The 15736-nt window shown below is 44.3% G+C and overlaps 1 protein-coding gene across 7 annotated transcripts in view; it reads left to right on the forward strand.

The window, feature by feature from the left end:
* Positions 1–15736, forward strand: part of LOC129811546 (ral GTPase-activating protein subunit alpha-2-like) — a 197779-nt gene that overhangs the window by 38180 nt on the left and 143863 nt on the right. For all 7 annotated transcript variants that reach the window (XR_008752897.1, XM_055862943.1, XM_055862946.1 and 4 more), the window contains exon 2: positions 15018–15128. Coding sequence is in view for 6 of the 7 variants with exons in the window: in XM_055862943.1 (XP_055718918.1) it covers positions 15018–15128 (111 nt within the window). In the remaining variant the exon portion in view is untranslated. The remainder of the gene's footprint in view (positions 1–15017; positions 15129–15736) is intronic.

A 15736-nucleotide genomic window follows, 5' to 3' on the forward strand; every position in this document is an offset into this window, starting at 1 on the left:
AACCAGCCAAGTAAAAGAGTTACACAAGTCAGAAATAGAGAGAAAATGAATCCCTTACCTTTGATGATCTTCATATGGGTGCACTCAGAAGACATTCATTTACTCAATAAATGTTCCTTTTGTTCGAAAGTCTCTTTATATCCAAAAACCTCCGTTTTGTTCGCGTTTTGTTCAGTAATCCACAGGCTCAAACTCAGTCAAAACAGGCAGACAAAATATACAAATTGGAACCGTAAAGTTCATAGAAACATGTCGAACGATGTTTATATTCAACCCTCAGGTTGTTATTAGCCTAAATAATCTATAATATTTCAACCGGACAATAACGTCGTCAATATAAAAGGTAAACAAGAAAGGCACTCTCTCTATTCGCGCGCATGAAAAATCTCTGACACGGCAGGTCCACTCATTCAGACTGCTCTTATTCCCTCATTTTTCAGAATACAAGCCTGAAATTTCTAAAGACGGTTGACATCTAGTGGAAGGCATAGGACTGCAATTTGAGTCCTAAGTCAATGGATACTGTAATGACATTGAATAGAAAACTACAACAACAAAAAAAAACTACTTCCTGAATGGATTTTTCGCCTGCAAAATCAGTTCTGTTATACTCACAGACACTATTTTGACAGTTTTGGAAACTTTAGAGTGTTTTCTATCCAAAACTACCAGTTATATGCATATCATATCTTCTGGGACCGAGTAGCAGGCAGTTTAATTTGGGCATGCTTTTCATCCAAAATTCCAAATGCTGCCCCCTACCCTAGAGAAGTTAAGCAATTCACCCCTTTTTTTAAGCAACGGCTTTTTCACTCTTCCGTAATGCCCAGCTCTGTGAAGTGTACGGCTTAAAGTGGCCCAACGGACAAATACTCCAATCTCCGCACTCTGATTTAATGCCCTCCATGCCTGGTCTGTGAGTTTTGGTGGGCGGCCCTCTCTAGGCAGGTTTGTTGTGGTGCCATATTCTTTCCATTTTTTAATAATGGATTTAATGGTGACCCATGGGATGATCTGATGACCCTGATCTGTACTTCTCCACAACTTTGCCCCTGACATGTTTCGAGAGCTCCTTGGTCTTCATGGTGCTGCTTGCTTTGTTGTGCCCCTTGCTTAGTGGTGTTGCAGACTCTGGGGCCTTTCAGAACAGGTGTATACAGTTGTATAAACATAACAAGATTCAACAACTGAGACATAAACTGAACAAGTTCCACAGACATGTGACTAACAGAAATGGAATAATGTGTCCCTGAACAAAGGGGGGTCAAAATCAAAAGTAACATTCAGTATCTGGTGTGGCCACCAGCTGCATTAAGTACTGCAGTGCATCTCCTCCTCATGGACTGCACCAGATTTGCCAGTTCTTGCTGTGCAATGTTACCCCACTCTTCCACCAAGGCACCTGCAAGTTCCCGGACATTTTGGGGGGAATGGCCCTAGCCCTCACCCTCCGATCCAACAGGTCCCAGATGTGCTCAATGGGATTGAGATCCGGGCTCTTCGCTGGCCATGGCAGAACACTGACATTCCTCTCTTGCAGGAAATCACGAACAGAACAAGCAGTATGGCTTGTGGCACTGTCATGCTGGAGGGTCATGTCAGGATGAGCCTACAGGAAGGGTACCACATGAGGGAGGAGGATGTCTTCCCTGTAACGCACAGCATTGAGGTTGCCTGCAATGCCAACAAGCTCAGTCCGATGATGCTGTGACGCACTGCCTCCTTGCAACATGCCTAAGGCACGTTCACGCAGATGATCAGGGACCCTGGGCATCTTTCTTTAGTGTTTTTCAGTGTCCATAGAAAGGCCTCTTTAGTGTCCTAAGTTTTCATAACTGTGACCTTAATTGCCTACCGTCTGTAAGCTGTTAGACAAGTGCATGTTCATTAATGGTTCATTGAACAAGCACGGGAAACAGTGTTTAAACTGTTTAATGAAGATCTGTGAAGTTATTTGGATTTTTACGAATTATCTTTGAAAGACAGGGTCCTGAAAAAGGGACGTATGTTTTTTTGTTGAGTTTACACATGAGATGTAAACATTATTAAAGTGACTAGTGTTTCATTCCTTAAAGTGCCCAGTGATTCCTAGTCTTTGCCTATAGGCAGCAGCCTCTCTGTGTTCGTGATGGCTGTTTAGCAATATGATGGCCTTGAGATAAAAGCTGTTTTTCAGTCTCTCGGTCCCAGCTTTGATGCACATGTACTGACCTCGCCTTCTGGATGATAGCGGGGTGAGCAGGCAGTGGCTCGGGTGGTTGATGCCCTAGATTATCTTTTTGGCCTTCCTGTGACATCGGGTGCTGTAGGTGTCCTGGAGGGCAGGTAGTTTGCACCCGGTGATGCGTTGTGCAGACCGCACCACCCTCTGGAGAGCTTTCCGGTTGTTGTCTGTGCAGTTGCCACACCAGGCGGAGATACAGCCCGACAGGATGTTTTCAATGGTGCATCTGTAAAAATGTGAGGGTTTTAGGTGACAAGCCATTTTCTTTACCCTCCTGAGGTTGAAGAGGCTCTGTTGCACCTTCTTCACCACACTGTCTGTGTGGGTGGTCCATTTCAGTTTGTCAGAGATTTATATGCCAAGGAACTTGAAACTTTCCACCTCTCCACTGCGCTCCTGTCGATGTGGATAGGGGGGTTGCACCCTTTGCTGTTTCCTGAAGTCCACGATCATATCCTTTTGTTGACATTGAGCGAGAGTGTTGTTTTCCAGGTACCACACTCCCAGAGCCCTCACCTCCTCCCTGTAGGCTGTCTCGTCATCGTTGGTAATCAAGACCTACTACTGTTGTGTTGTCTGCAAACATGATGATTGAGTTGGTGTGCTTGGCCACGCAGTCATGGGTGAACAGGGAGCACAGGAGAGGGCTGAGCACTCACCCTTGTGGGGCCCTAGTATTGAGGATTAGTGGAGTGGAGGTGATGTTTCCTTCCTTCACCACCCTTCGAAGTCCAGGACCCAGTTGCACAGGGCAGGGTTGAGACCCAGGGCCTCGAGCTTAATGATGAGCTTGGAGAGTACAATGGTATTGAATGTTGAGCTATAGTCAATAAACAGCATTCTTACATACAGTTGAAGTCAGAAGTTTACATACACTTAGGTTGGAGTCATTAAAACTCATTTTTCAACCACTCCACAAATTTCTTGTTATCAAACTATAGTTTTGGCAAGTTGGTTAGGACATCTACTTTGTGCATGACACAGGTAATTTTTCCAACAATTGTTTACAGACAGATTATTTCACTTATAATTCACTGTATCACAATTCCAGTGGGTCAGAAGTTTACATACACTAAATGTACTGTGCCTTTTTAAACATCTTGGAAAATTTCAGAAAATTGTCATGGCTTTAGAAGCTTCTGATAGGCTAAATGACATAATATTAGTCAATTGGAGGTGTACCTGTGGATGTATTTCAAGGCCTACCTTCAAACTTAGTGCCTCTTTGCTTGACATCATGGGGAAATCAAAAGAAATCAGCCAAGACCTCAGAAGAAAAATTGTAGACCTCCACAAGACTGGTTCATCCCTGGGAGCAATTTCCAAATGCCTGAAGGTACCACGTTCATCTGTACAAACAATAGTACGCAAGTATAAACACCATGGGACCACACAGCCGTCATACCACTCAGGAAAGAGACGCGTACTGTCTCCTAGAGATGAACGTACTTTGGTGCAAAAAGTGCAAATCAATCCCAGAACAACAGCAAAGGACCTTGTGTAGATGCTGGAGGAAACGGGTACAAAAGTATCTATATCCACAGTAAAAACGAGTCCTATATCGACATAACCTGAAAGGCCGCTCAGCAAGGAAGAAGCCACTGCTCCAAAACTGCCATATAAAAGCCGGACTACGGTTTGCAACTGCACATGAGGACAAAGATGGTACTTTTTGGAGAAATATTCTCTGGTCTGATGAAACAAACATAGAACTGTTTGGCCATAATGACCATCATTATGTTTGGAGGAAAAAGGGGGATGCTTGCAAGCCGAAGAACACCATCCCAACCGTGAAGCACAGGGGTGGCAGCATCAAGTTGTCGGGGTGCTTTGCTGCTTTGGGGACTGGTGCACGTCACAAAATAGATGGCATCATGAGGCAGGAAAATTATGTGGATATATTGAAGCAACATCTCAAGACATCAGTCAGGAAGTTAAAGCTTGGTCGCAAATGGGTCTTCCAAATAGACAATGACCCCAAGCATACTTCCAAAGTTGTGGCAAAATGGCTTAAGGATAACAAAGTCAAGGTATTGGAGTGGCCATCACAAAGCCCGGCCATCAATCCTATAGACAATTTGTTGGCAGAACTGAAAAAGCGTGGGCGAGCAAGTAGGACTACAAACCTGAATCAGTGACACCAGCTCTGTCAGGAGGAATGGGCCAAAATTCACCCAACTTATTGTGGGAAGCTTGTGGAAGGCTACCTGAAACGTTTGACCCAAGTTAAACAATTTAAAGGCAATATTACCAAATACCAATTAAGTGTATGTAAACTTCTGACCCACTGGGAATGTGATGAAATAAATAAAAGCTGAAATAAATCATTCTCTCTACTATTATTCTGACTTTTTGTATTTTATGATGATCCTAACTGACCTAAGACAGAGAATTTTTACTAGGATTAAATGTCAGGAATTGTGAACAACTGGATTTAAATGTATTTTGGCTAAGTTGTATTTAAACTTCCGACTTCAACTGTTATTCCTCTTGTACAAATGGGATAGGGCGGTGTGCAGAGCAATGGCGATTGCATCGTCTGTGGATCTATTGGGGCAGTAAGCAAATTGAAGTGGGTCTAGTGTGGCAAGTAAGGTTGAGGTGATATGATCCTTGATTAGTCTCTCAAAGCACTTCATGATGACAGAGGCGAGTGCTATGGGGTGATAGTCAATTATTTCAGGTACCTTTGTTCCAGTACCCAAGAAGGCTATGGTGGCCATCTTGAAGCATGTGGGGACAACAGACTGGGATAGGCAGAGATTGAATATGCCCGTAAACACACCAGCCAGCTGGTCTGCACATGCTCTGAGGACGTGGCTAGGGATGTCATCTGGACCAGCAGTCTTGCGAGGGTTAACACGTTTAAATGTTTTACGGCCACGGAATAGGAGATCCCACAGTCCTTGGTAGCGGGCCGCGTCGGTGGCACGGTGTTATCCTCAAAGCGTGCAAAGAATGTGTTTAGTCTGTCCGGAAGCAAGACTTCGGTCTCGGCGACGTGGCTGGTTTTCATTTTGTAGACACTTGATTGTCTGAAGTCCCTGCCACATTTGTCTCGTGTCTGAGCCGTTGAATTACGACTCCACTATCTCTATATTGACATTTAGCATGTTTGAATGCCTTGTGGAGTGAATAAATACACTCTTTATATTCTGACATATTACCAGTCGCCTTGCCATTTGTTAAAGGCGCTTTCAGTTTTGTGCGAATGCTACCATCTATCCACGGTTTCTGGTTAGGGTAGGTTTTAATAGTCACAGCAGTGAGTACTACATCTCCTATACACTTCCTTATGAACTCACTGTATCCGTGTATGCGTCTAGATTATTTTTGCACTCTACCCGGAACATATCCCAGTCCACGTGATCAAAACAATCCCGAAGCATGGATTCTGATTGGTCAGACCGGCGTTGAATTGTATGAAGCACGGGCACTTCCTGTTTGAGTTTCTGCCTAATAGGATGGGAGAAGCAAAATGGATTCGTTGTCAGATTTGTCGAAAGGAGGGCAGGGGAGGGCCTTGTAAGCGTTCCAGAAGTTTTAAATAGCCATGGTTGAGATTCTTAGTAGCGTGAGTAGGACAGTCAATATGTTTATTCTAGGTCGGGCGATCAAAATGACTTGAGTTCCTGAATGTTCCGAGAATTACACCATGAGTCGGTAATCATGAAACACACCCCTCCGCCCTTCTGGTTCCCGAGAGATATTTATTCCTGCCTGCGCGATGTACTGAGAATCCTGCTGGCTTTACTGACTCCGATTTAGAGTTTCCAGAGTAAGCCATGTTTCCGTGAAACAAAGTATGTTACAGGCCCGGATGTCTCTCTAGAAAGAAATCCTTGTTCGAGCTCATCAACTTTGTTATCCAAAGACTGAACATTATCCAGTAATATACTCGGAAGCGGTGGGTGGTGAAAGCGCCTCCTGAGTTGAACCGGCAGGCCACCTCGAGTGCCTCTCCTCCGCCGGCGAAGTTTTGGATCGGCCTCTGGAATAAGTTTGATTGCTCTGGGGAGAGTGAACAAAGGATCTGCTCCAGGGATGTCGTATTGCTGGTCATAATGATGGTAGTTCTGGTGAGTTACCGCCACTCTAATATCCAATAGTTCTTCCTGGCTGTATGTAATTACATAAAACATTTTCTGAGCTAATATAAAAAATTGTACATTTACAAAACAAAGTACTGCAAAGTCTTCTAAGAGCTAGTCGCGATGCTGCCATCTCCGTCTAATGACACATGTTCATAACATACTAATGTACGTATACGGTGAAATGTTCTTCTTTGGGATATGACCCATTCTGGTTGTTGGCCATACTTAAATGAGTGACTCAATAGTACTGTTGTGGCTTACTATCATTTAAGATACAAGGCATTCACTCTGTGTCCGAACTGCTGAGGCTGATTAGAGATTGGCCGAGTGGAATTACAAATGTAACTGTTTGGAATGGAAATTGACCCCAGGTCTGTTCTCTGCTGTTGAACTCGGCCGATCTCCCTGAAACACGCACACACACACGCACACACACACCCTCCTCCACTGTATTGAGAGAGGTGCTTGTGTGTCGGGATCTGTGAAATGTTGGCACTCGCTCACTTCCACAAACAGAGAGAGCTCTCTGAGAAGTAATAGCAGGAAGCAGCATGATCGGAACAGCGTTTCTCCTCCTGTTCCAGTCAACAGTGAAACAACAAAACATCTCTCCTCACATATCTATCTTCCATAATAGCACTGTGTGAAGATGACAGCTTTATGGCTGGTGTTTTGCAGATTCCCCCTCCTGTTTCCCCAGGCAGGCAGCTCAACTCTGTGCTGATCCTGTAGGAGTGGAGGGGTGTCTGAGCATAGCATGGACACAGGTGTTTTGTGTAAAGGACAGGATACAAATACCAGCCTCCTGCATTCCCAAGGCCTGCAGAACCAGTTCTGCATCCGTTGGCACAGCGACAGGAGAACTGAGAGGCCTGTTTGTTGAGTGGGGGGGTTCAACCTGAAGCCAACTTGATGTCCTACTCAAACACACAAAACCATGCACAGTGCAAAGGGAGTCCATTTGAAATTCACCAGTGTGAACAGCAGATCAATAGTACTGAATTGTCTCTTTAGAAGATGGCCAGGTCCTTCTCTTGAGACTTCCCTCCCTCTGTCAGGAATATTCCCGTGCCTCTCCGTGCACTTCATCTGTCACGCGCCACAGTCTGGTTAGAGGGACTTGAGCAGATGGAGAGCAGAGCAGTGAGTCGGTCAGTCTGAGGACTGGGGTGGAAGAGCCTGATGACAGGCTATGATGGGTCTGTGACATGCAGCAGGGCAGGATGTCAAACCGAACTGATCCGGTTCCACATACACACACACACACACGCTGCCTCCGCCTCGTGTTCAAGGTACTGGAGTTACCACAGCTTCATTATATCAAATTAAGAGGCAGCTTATGGACAGACGTGGAAATGGATTGCCCCATTTTTTTATTTTTTTATTTTATTTATTTCACCTTTATTTAACCAGGTAGGCCAGTTGAGAACAAGTTCTCATTTACAACTGAGACCTGGCCAAGATAAAGCAAAGCAATGTGACAAAAACAAAAATACAGACTTACACATGGGATAAACAAACGTACAGTCGATAACGCAATAGAAAAATCTGTATACAGTTTGTGCAAATGAGGTAAGGCAATAAATAGGCCATAGTGGCGAAGTAATTACAATTTAGCAATTAACACTGGAGTGATAGATGTGCAGATGAGGATGTGCAAGTAGAAATACTTGTGTGCAAAAGAGCGGAAAACAAAAACAAATATGGGCATGTAGGGTAGCTAGTAGGGTAGGGTAGCCAAATATGGGTAGCTAGTAGGTTGGATGGGCTATTTACAGATGGGCTGTGTACAGTTGCAGTGATCATTAAGCTGCTCTGACCGCTGATGCTTAAAGTTAGTGAGGGAGATATGTCTCCAACTTCAGTGATTTTTGCAAGACGTTCCAGTCATTGGCAGCAGAGAACTTGAAGGAAAGGACGCCAAAGAGGTGTTGGCTTTGAGGATGACCAGTGAGATGTACCTGCTGGAGCGCGTGCTACGGGTGGGTGTTGCTAAGGTGACCAGTGAGCTGAGATAAGGCGGAGCTTTAACTAGCAAAGACTTATAGATGACCTGGAGCCAGTGGGTTTGGCGACGAATATGTAGCGAGGACCAGTCAACGAGAGCATACAGGTCGCAGTGGTGAGTGGTATAAGGGGCTTTGGTGACAAAATGGATGGCACTGTGATAGACTGCATCCGGTTTGCTGAGTAGAGTTTTGGAGGCTATTTTGTAAATGACATCGCCGAAGTCGTGGATCGGTAGGATAGTCAGTTTTACAAGGGTGTGTTTGGTGGCTTGAGTGAAGGAGGCTTTGTTGCGAAAGAGGAAGCCAATTCTAGATTTAATTTTGGATTGGAGATGTTTAATATGAGTCTGGAAGGAGATTTTACAGTCTAGCCAGACACCTAGGTATTTATAGTTGCTCACATATTCTAAGTCAGAATCGTCCAGAGTAGTGATGCTAGTCGGACGGGCGGGTGCGGGCAGCGAACGGTTGAAAAGCATGCATTTGGTTTTACTAGCGTTTAAGAGCAGTTGGAGGCTACGGAAGGAGTGTTGTATGGCATTGAAGCTAGTTTGGAAGTTAGTTAACACCGTGTCCAAAGAAGGGCAAGATGTATACAGAATGATGTCGTCTGCGTAGAGGTGGCTCAGGGAATCACCCGCAGCGAGAGCGACATCGTTGATATATACAGAGAAAAGAGTCGGCCCGCGGATTTAACCCTGTGGTACCCCCATAGAGACTGCCAGATGTCCGGACAACAGGCCCTCCGATTTGACACACTGAACTCTATCTGAGAAGTAGTTGGTGAACCAGGCGAGGCAGTCATTTGAGAAACCAAGGCTGTTGTCTGCCGATAAGATTAAGGTGATTGACAGAGTCGAAAGCCATGGCCAGGTCGATGAAGACGGCTTCACAGTACCTTCTTTTATCGATGGTGGTTATGATATCGTTTAGTACCTTGAGCGTGGGTGAGGTGCACCCGTGACCAGCTCGAAAACCAGATAGCACAGCAGAGAAGGTAAGGTGGGATTCGAAATGGTCAGTGATCTGTTTATTAACTTTTCTTTTGAAGACTTTAGAAAGGCAGGGCAGGATGGATATAGGTCTATAACAGTTTGGGTCTAGAGTGTCACCCTCTTTGAAGAGGGGGATGACCGCGGCAGCTTTCCAATCTTTAGGGATCTCAGATGATACGAAAGAGAGGTTGAACAGACTGGTAATAGGGGTTGCAACAATGGCGGCGGATAATTTTAGAAAGAGAGGGTCCAGATTGTCTAGCCCAGCTGATTTGTACGTGTCCAGGTTTTGCAGCTCTTTCAGAACATCTGCTATCTGGATTTGGGTGAAAGAGCAGCTGGGGAGGCTTGGTCAAGTAGCTGCGTGCAGAGGCGGAGCTGTTGGCCAGGGTTGGAGTAGCCAGGAGGAAAGTATGGCCAGCCGTAGAGAAATGCTTATTGAAATTCTCGATTATCGTGGATTTATCGGTGGTGACAGTGTCACCTAGCCTCAGTGCAGTGGGCAGCTGGGAGGAGGTTCTCTTATTCTCCATGGACTTTAGTGTCCCAAAACTTTTTGGAGTTAGAGCTTCTGGATGCGAATTTCTGTTTGAAAACGCTAGCCTTTGCTTTCCTGACTGCCTGCGTGTCTTGGTTCCTGACTTCCCTAAAAAGTTGCATATCGCGGGGACTAGTCGATGCTAGTGCATTCCTCCACAGGATGTTTGTGTGCTGGTCGAGTATAGTCCATATAGTCCAGTGAAGTTCCTTGATGGCCGTCTTGGTGTCTGCTTGAGGGGGAATGTACACAGCTGTAACTATAACTGACGAGAATTCTCTTGGTAGGTAAAATGGACCACTTGATTGTATGGAATTTTAGATCTGGTGAGCAGAAGGACTTGAGTTCCTGTATGTTGTTATGATTACACCATGAGTCGTTAATCATAAAGCATAAATCATAAAGCCCTTCCTTTTCCCAGAGATGTGTTTATCTCTGTCAGCACGATGCTTGGAGAAGCCCACTGGCTGAACCGATTCCGACAACACATTCCGATAGAGCCATGTTTCCGTGAAACAGAGAATGTTACAATCTCTGATGTCTCTCTGGAAGGCAACCCTTGCTCGAATTTCATCTACATGTTGTCAAGAGACTGGACATTGGCTAGTAGTATACTCAGGAGCGATGTGCATGCTACGGAGCCTGGCCAGGTGGCCGCTTCGTCCGACCCTTCTGAGGCGTCGTTGTTTTGGATCGCCTACTGGAATTAGCTCCATTGTCCTGGGTGATGGTCCGAAGAGAGGATCTGCTTCGGGAAAGTCGTATTCCTGGTCGTAATGTTGGTAAGTTGATGTTGCTCTTATATCCAATAGTTTTTCCCAGCTGTATGTAATAAGACTTAAGATTTCCTGGGGTATCAATGTAAGAAATAATACATAACAAAACAAAATACTGCATAGTTTCCTAAGAATTCGAAGTAAGGCGACATGCTGAATCAAGGATATGGGAGGAAGTGACCTGGGGATGGCCTTATCAGCTGACCACTGACCCTCCGCTTGCACTTGTGCATTCATTTCTCTTTCACACTGTCTCTGTTACAGACACTTTCGCACGCACAACCCTCAAGCCCTCCTGATTGCCTCCTTCCCTTAGGATGTCTGCTGGTCCTCTCTCCTCCCCCAGCAGACTGGTCCTCTCTCCTCCCCCAGCAGACTGGTGGATTAGCTGGTGGCTACTGCTGCTGATGAGCCAACATGTTTTCCTGAGTGGCAGGAAGCGCTCTAACACAATCAGCAGTGCTGAAAAGTGGACCATGTGAGAGGCTGAGATAAGAGCCTCGCCCGGGCCCTGGGCCCTCGGTACAGACCCAGTACCATCTGCTGCCCTCACTGGACCTCCTCACTGTTGGTGCGGTCTGCAGTGTACAGTTAGAGCATTTTTATACACCGTTTTCAGCTGTAAACCTAGTTCAAATCAGAGTTCAATTATTTGTTACATTGTCTTTTTATTTTCTCCATTTGGTCTGGTTGGTTTCACATTTGTCAAATGAACAAAAAATCCTAAACAAAACCAAGTGTTCATGCTAGTTATTTGACAAATTCTCACATTAAATCCATCTATGATTATCATGAAGTATCACTTGCCCCAATATTCATATTTCTTCCACTTTGGCCTTCCAACAACATGCGGGATAATAGCCGTTGTAACTGTGACATGAATAGGCTATACAGAAACCTAATGTATATCCCTGGCATAGCAGCCGTCTCCCCTAATCTGAATCGGTTACACTCATAAATGCACTGCTATACTCAGAATGTTTCAGCGATATCAGGTTATGGTACTGTGTGCATTTCATTAAATGTTCGCAGTCAAACAACCAATAATACTATGCATCTCTAGTTATTTTCCTGTGTTTGGTACGGACTGCGTTCTAACGTGCAGCGAACCGCACCATGGTACTAATGGAATCTGACCCAGACCACCCTTTTTGAGCGAACCACGGTGTGTTGTTTAGTGTGCTTCAGATTGAGGATGGTGTTCACACCAGTCCAAACGAACCAAACTAAGGGGGAAAATGCACCAGAGTTAGAAAAAAAACACTATACTCCAAACTAATTGGGTTTGAAAGCACCCTTTAAAGTGTGTGATTAGTCTTCCTAGTAGCCCTTGGAATTTTCAACTCCAGGTTATTAGGCCTGTAAGCTATTCAGGTGAACAGTAGCTTGAATGGCTAGGCTAGTTAAAATGCACAACAATTCTTCTGGCTCAATACTGGGGCTGTGATTTCTAGATCGGGCCCTGATGTGTTGTCTTGTAAGACAGACAGTGAGTTTTATATTGATGGGCTGAGGGTGTGTGTGTTTAAGTGTGAACTAAAAGCAGTGTGGGATTAACTCAGTGACTGTCTGCACCAGCACCAGTATGGCTGATACTATCAAGAGGTGTTAGAGAAATAATATATAATGAAGTGTTGCCTCTGGGAGAGAGGGATATAGAAAGAGAGGTGTTGCAGGGGCTTGGCTTGTATTAAACAAGCGTAGTGCAGTAGGGGCTTGTTACAAGCTGACACACACACACACACACCGACCCCACACACACACTGAAAATACATTTTTTGGTGGCAGACTTGAAGGGACATTTTGTATCCTACTAACTGAGACTGGGCTAGATCAATCAAATTCAATCAATAAAATCAGCAGATGTCACAAAGTGCTTATGAGAGCCATCAGCTCCGTCTGAGCCGGACCCATTAGAGAGGGAGAAATACACAGTACACAAGCTCACACATCACTCTCATCACAGATCATGCACTCAATGAATCACAACATTTCAAAAGTGCTTAGTATACGACTGAACGTGTGCAGGATAGGGTATTATGTAGTGATAATATTATTTTTGATCCTATAGTTTTGACTCGCAATAGTATTTTTGCGCTAGTTGGCTGTACCTGCACCAAAACTCCGATATTTTTCCTTCATAGCTTGTTCTCAATCTTCTTTTTAAATAGGAAGGCAATTTGTTTTCAGCACTTTTATTTCCATGACTGATCAAAGCTAGTTTTCTCATGTCTCTCTTGTCCCTCTGCAGCAGACATATGGTGAGCAATATGTTTGGAACATTGAATTGCAATAAATCACAGTATCGAATCGCAATCGTGAGAATGGCATACATATGGAATCGGCACCAAAGTATCGTGATAATATCGTATCATGAGGTCCCTGGCAATTCCCAGCACTAGTATTATGTTAGTAAGTAAGTGTTAATGGAGTCTGAATGAAATGTCCCTCCAGCCTTAAGAGGATTGTGTTCTTAAAAAAAGATGTCACTTTTTTTTGAAGGAGACTTATCCGCCATGCTTGGCCATGTTGTTTTTGGCACACAGTTAAGGGCAGTCACATGTCAGTGTTCAGGTGCTACTGTGTGTTTTGCTGCCAATATCTATACTTTTGGGAATACTGCGGTATGACGGCATTGTGGTTATTATGGTTTATATTTAGCCTTGCGTTGCACATATTGTATTGCATGTGGTGCTGCAATTCCACTCTGTTGCAGACGCTTGTGATGAATGTACCAATACCAGACCTTATTCAATCAGATCAGAGCTGCAATCAGATTAACCTGAGAACAAAGGACGAGACCAGCTCCTGTCTCATCCAGGTCCATTTATTCTATTATGGCCGTTGTTGTTTGCCTTTAACTGTGGGCGAGATCCATGGAACACGAGTTCAAATGTTATTACAGGGGGGGGATGTATGATTCTTCATTGTATCTCTGCTTTAATCTGTGGGCTAACATAAATCACCAGACAGACTGTCATTGTCCCACAGTGGTTGGTTGGATACAAATGCCAGCCATCTCTCTGAGCCAATTACTGGAGACAATCTGGGCTGTGTTTGGGCCCCATCCAGTTGGCTGGTGGTGAAAGAGGGTGTATTGAACAGAACTGAGGCGCAGGAGAGACCGAACAGAAGGTGAATCTTAATTGCTCAATTAGGGGGAAGAAGTCTGCCCCTGTTAAATGTTCCCATCATAGGGGACATGGCATGGAAGAGAAAGGTTTTGTGATTGATACCAAGCCTGATTCTGGATTGACATCCTAATAGGGAAATAATGACTGCCGTAAAGTCAGTCTAGCCTTGTCGCAGATCTATGAGCTTTTTAGTCATCTTTGTCACTTGTTGAACTGCCATTCATGTTTAGCATGCCAACAAATACAACAGAGGGGGTGGGGGTTGTTTTTTTATTAGTTAAAAGTGCTGACCTCACCATAATGTAGAAGCACTTAGCCATGTGTTGTGTGAGCTGTGGTGTTAATGATCTGGGATGATCTGTTATGGAGATGGAGTGCACTAGGTTTAAGGCCAGGTCGAGATTGGTTGGGATTGAGAGTCCCATAGGGTGGCGCACAATTGTCCCAGCGTCGTCCGGTTTGGCCAAGGTAGGCTGTCATTGTAAATAAGAATTTGTTCTTAAACTGACTTGCCTAGTTAAATAAAGAGGAAACCGGGCCAGCAGTTGCATGCACGTACGCAGGTCAGCACTTTTAACTAATCGAAAAAACAACACGAAAACAATGTGTTATACAAAGGATTGGAGAGAACACTAATAATATGGTTGTTCTAGATTCTGTAATTGCACACGGCTTACGCGAATGAAGTCCCTTTGACATGTGTCATGACGCTCCTCTCCCCATAGAGATTGGCCTACATTTTAATTCTATGGTTCTGCCCTCCCCTGTACCTCACTATCTCCCTGCTCATCAGTGAGGCTCCTGGGGATTCCATTCTCCTTTCAGCCGTGTGCATCTCTCCCCCTCAGATCTGCTGAGGACCACAGTTGAATGATCTGCACCATTTAAACAGACAGAATCATCCTCATCCATTGATTTAACTGCTTTCTTTATAACATGTTAGCCTGATTTGTAGTTGACGTTTTTCCTCACAAAGTCCTTGGTGTGCTGTTATGTAAATCCTAATGTCCATTGAGTTATCACCAAGGATGTTTAAGCTATATGATTATGTATGACACCATATGTTTGATTGAGACATGAAGAATTATGGATAATTGGCTCACTGGAATTTAGCTTTCATTTTCAATGCTGTAATGGCAGCCATTTTACATTTTTCTCAGTTTCACTAAACAATAATCCTTTTTGTTTTGTTCGTCTGGGTAGTTGAAATTGATCTGACTGTGTGCTTCTGTCTGTTTCCTTTGCAGATATCTTTGAGAAGAGTGAATTGAAGACCTTCTTCGAAAGCAACTGTTCTCAGATTTATTTTATCTTCTATGAAAATTTCATTACACTGGAAAGTAACTTAAAGCAAAAAGGTAAGAGTGTGCTGCCTGTGTGTCTGTTTAAAACTGTGCCCATGGCTACTACTCCAGTAACCAACCCCCAGTAGTAGAGTGTATAATTAGCTGGGTAATGGCTTTTTCAGCTCGCTCAGAGCCGGTGTCGTGTTCAATCCTGCAGGGGTTGTAATTTTCATTCCAACGACTTCCCTTAGCTGTTCAAAGCCAATTAGATGAACAGAAATTCAGATCTAGTATTGCATTGCAGCAGTGAAATGCAGTGGTGTGTAGGGAAGCCAGGCTTCCCCCAAAAAATTATAAATAAATAAACATTTTAGTGTCTCTGTGTTTCACACATTTCCTCCAATTTGCAAGAGGCTGAGTGTATATCATCGGCGAAACAGCGACCCTCTTTCTCAGTATGTGTAGCCCAACTATCTGATGCTGTCTGGTCAAAAAGAGTGTGACATTGTTGCAACCCGTAGCATTGAATGCAAGGGAAGCCAGCGAGCATTTGGCCTTCCTTGATTTTAAAAAATTGCGTAAATTGCGTGAGCCCAACTGTGAATGGTCCTGACGCACCACTAAAAAAGTTACAAGGGAAGGACAGGTAGCCTAGAACAACAAACTAAAGCGTATACTGT

This window comes from Salvelinus fontinalis, chromosome 15, assembly GCF_029448725.1.
Source record: "Salvelinus fontinalis isolate EN_2023a chromosome 15, ASM2944872v1, whole genome shotgun sequence".
Taxonomy (NCBI): domain Eukaryota; kingdom Metazoa; phylum Chordata; class Actinopteri; order Salmoniformes; family Salmonidae; genus Salvelinus; species Salvelinus fontinalis.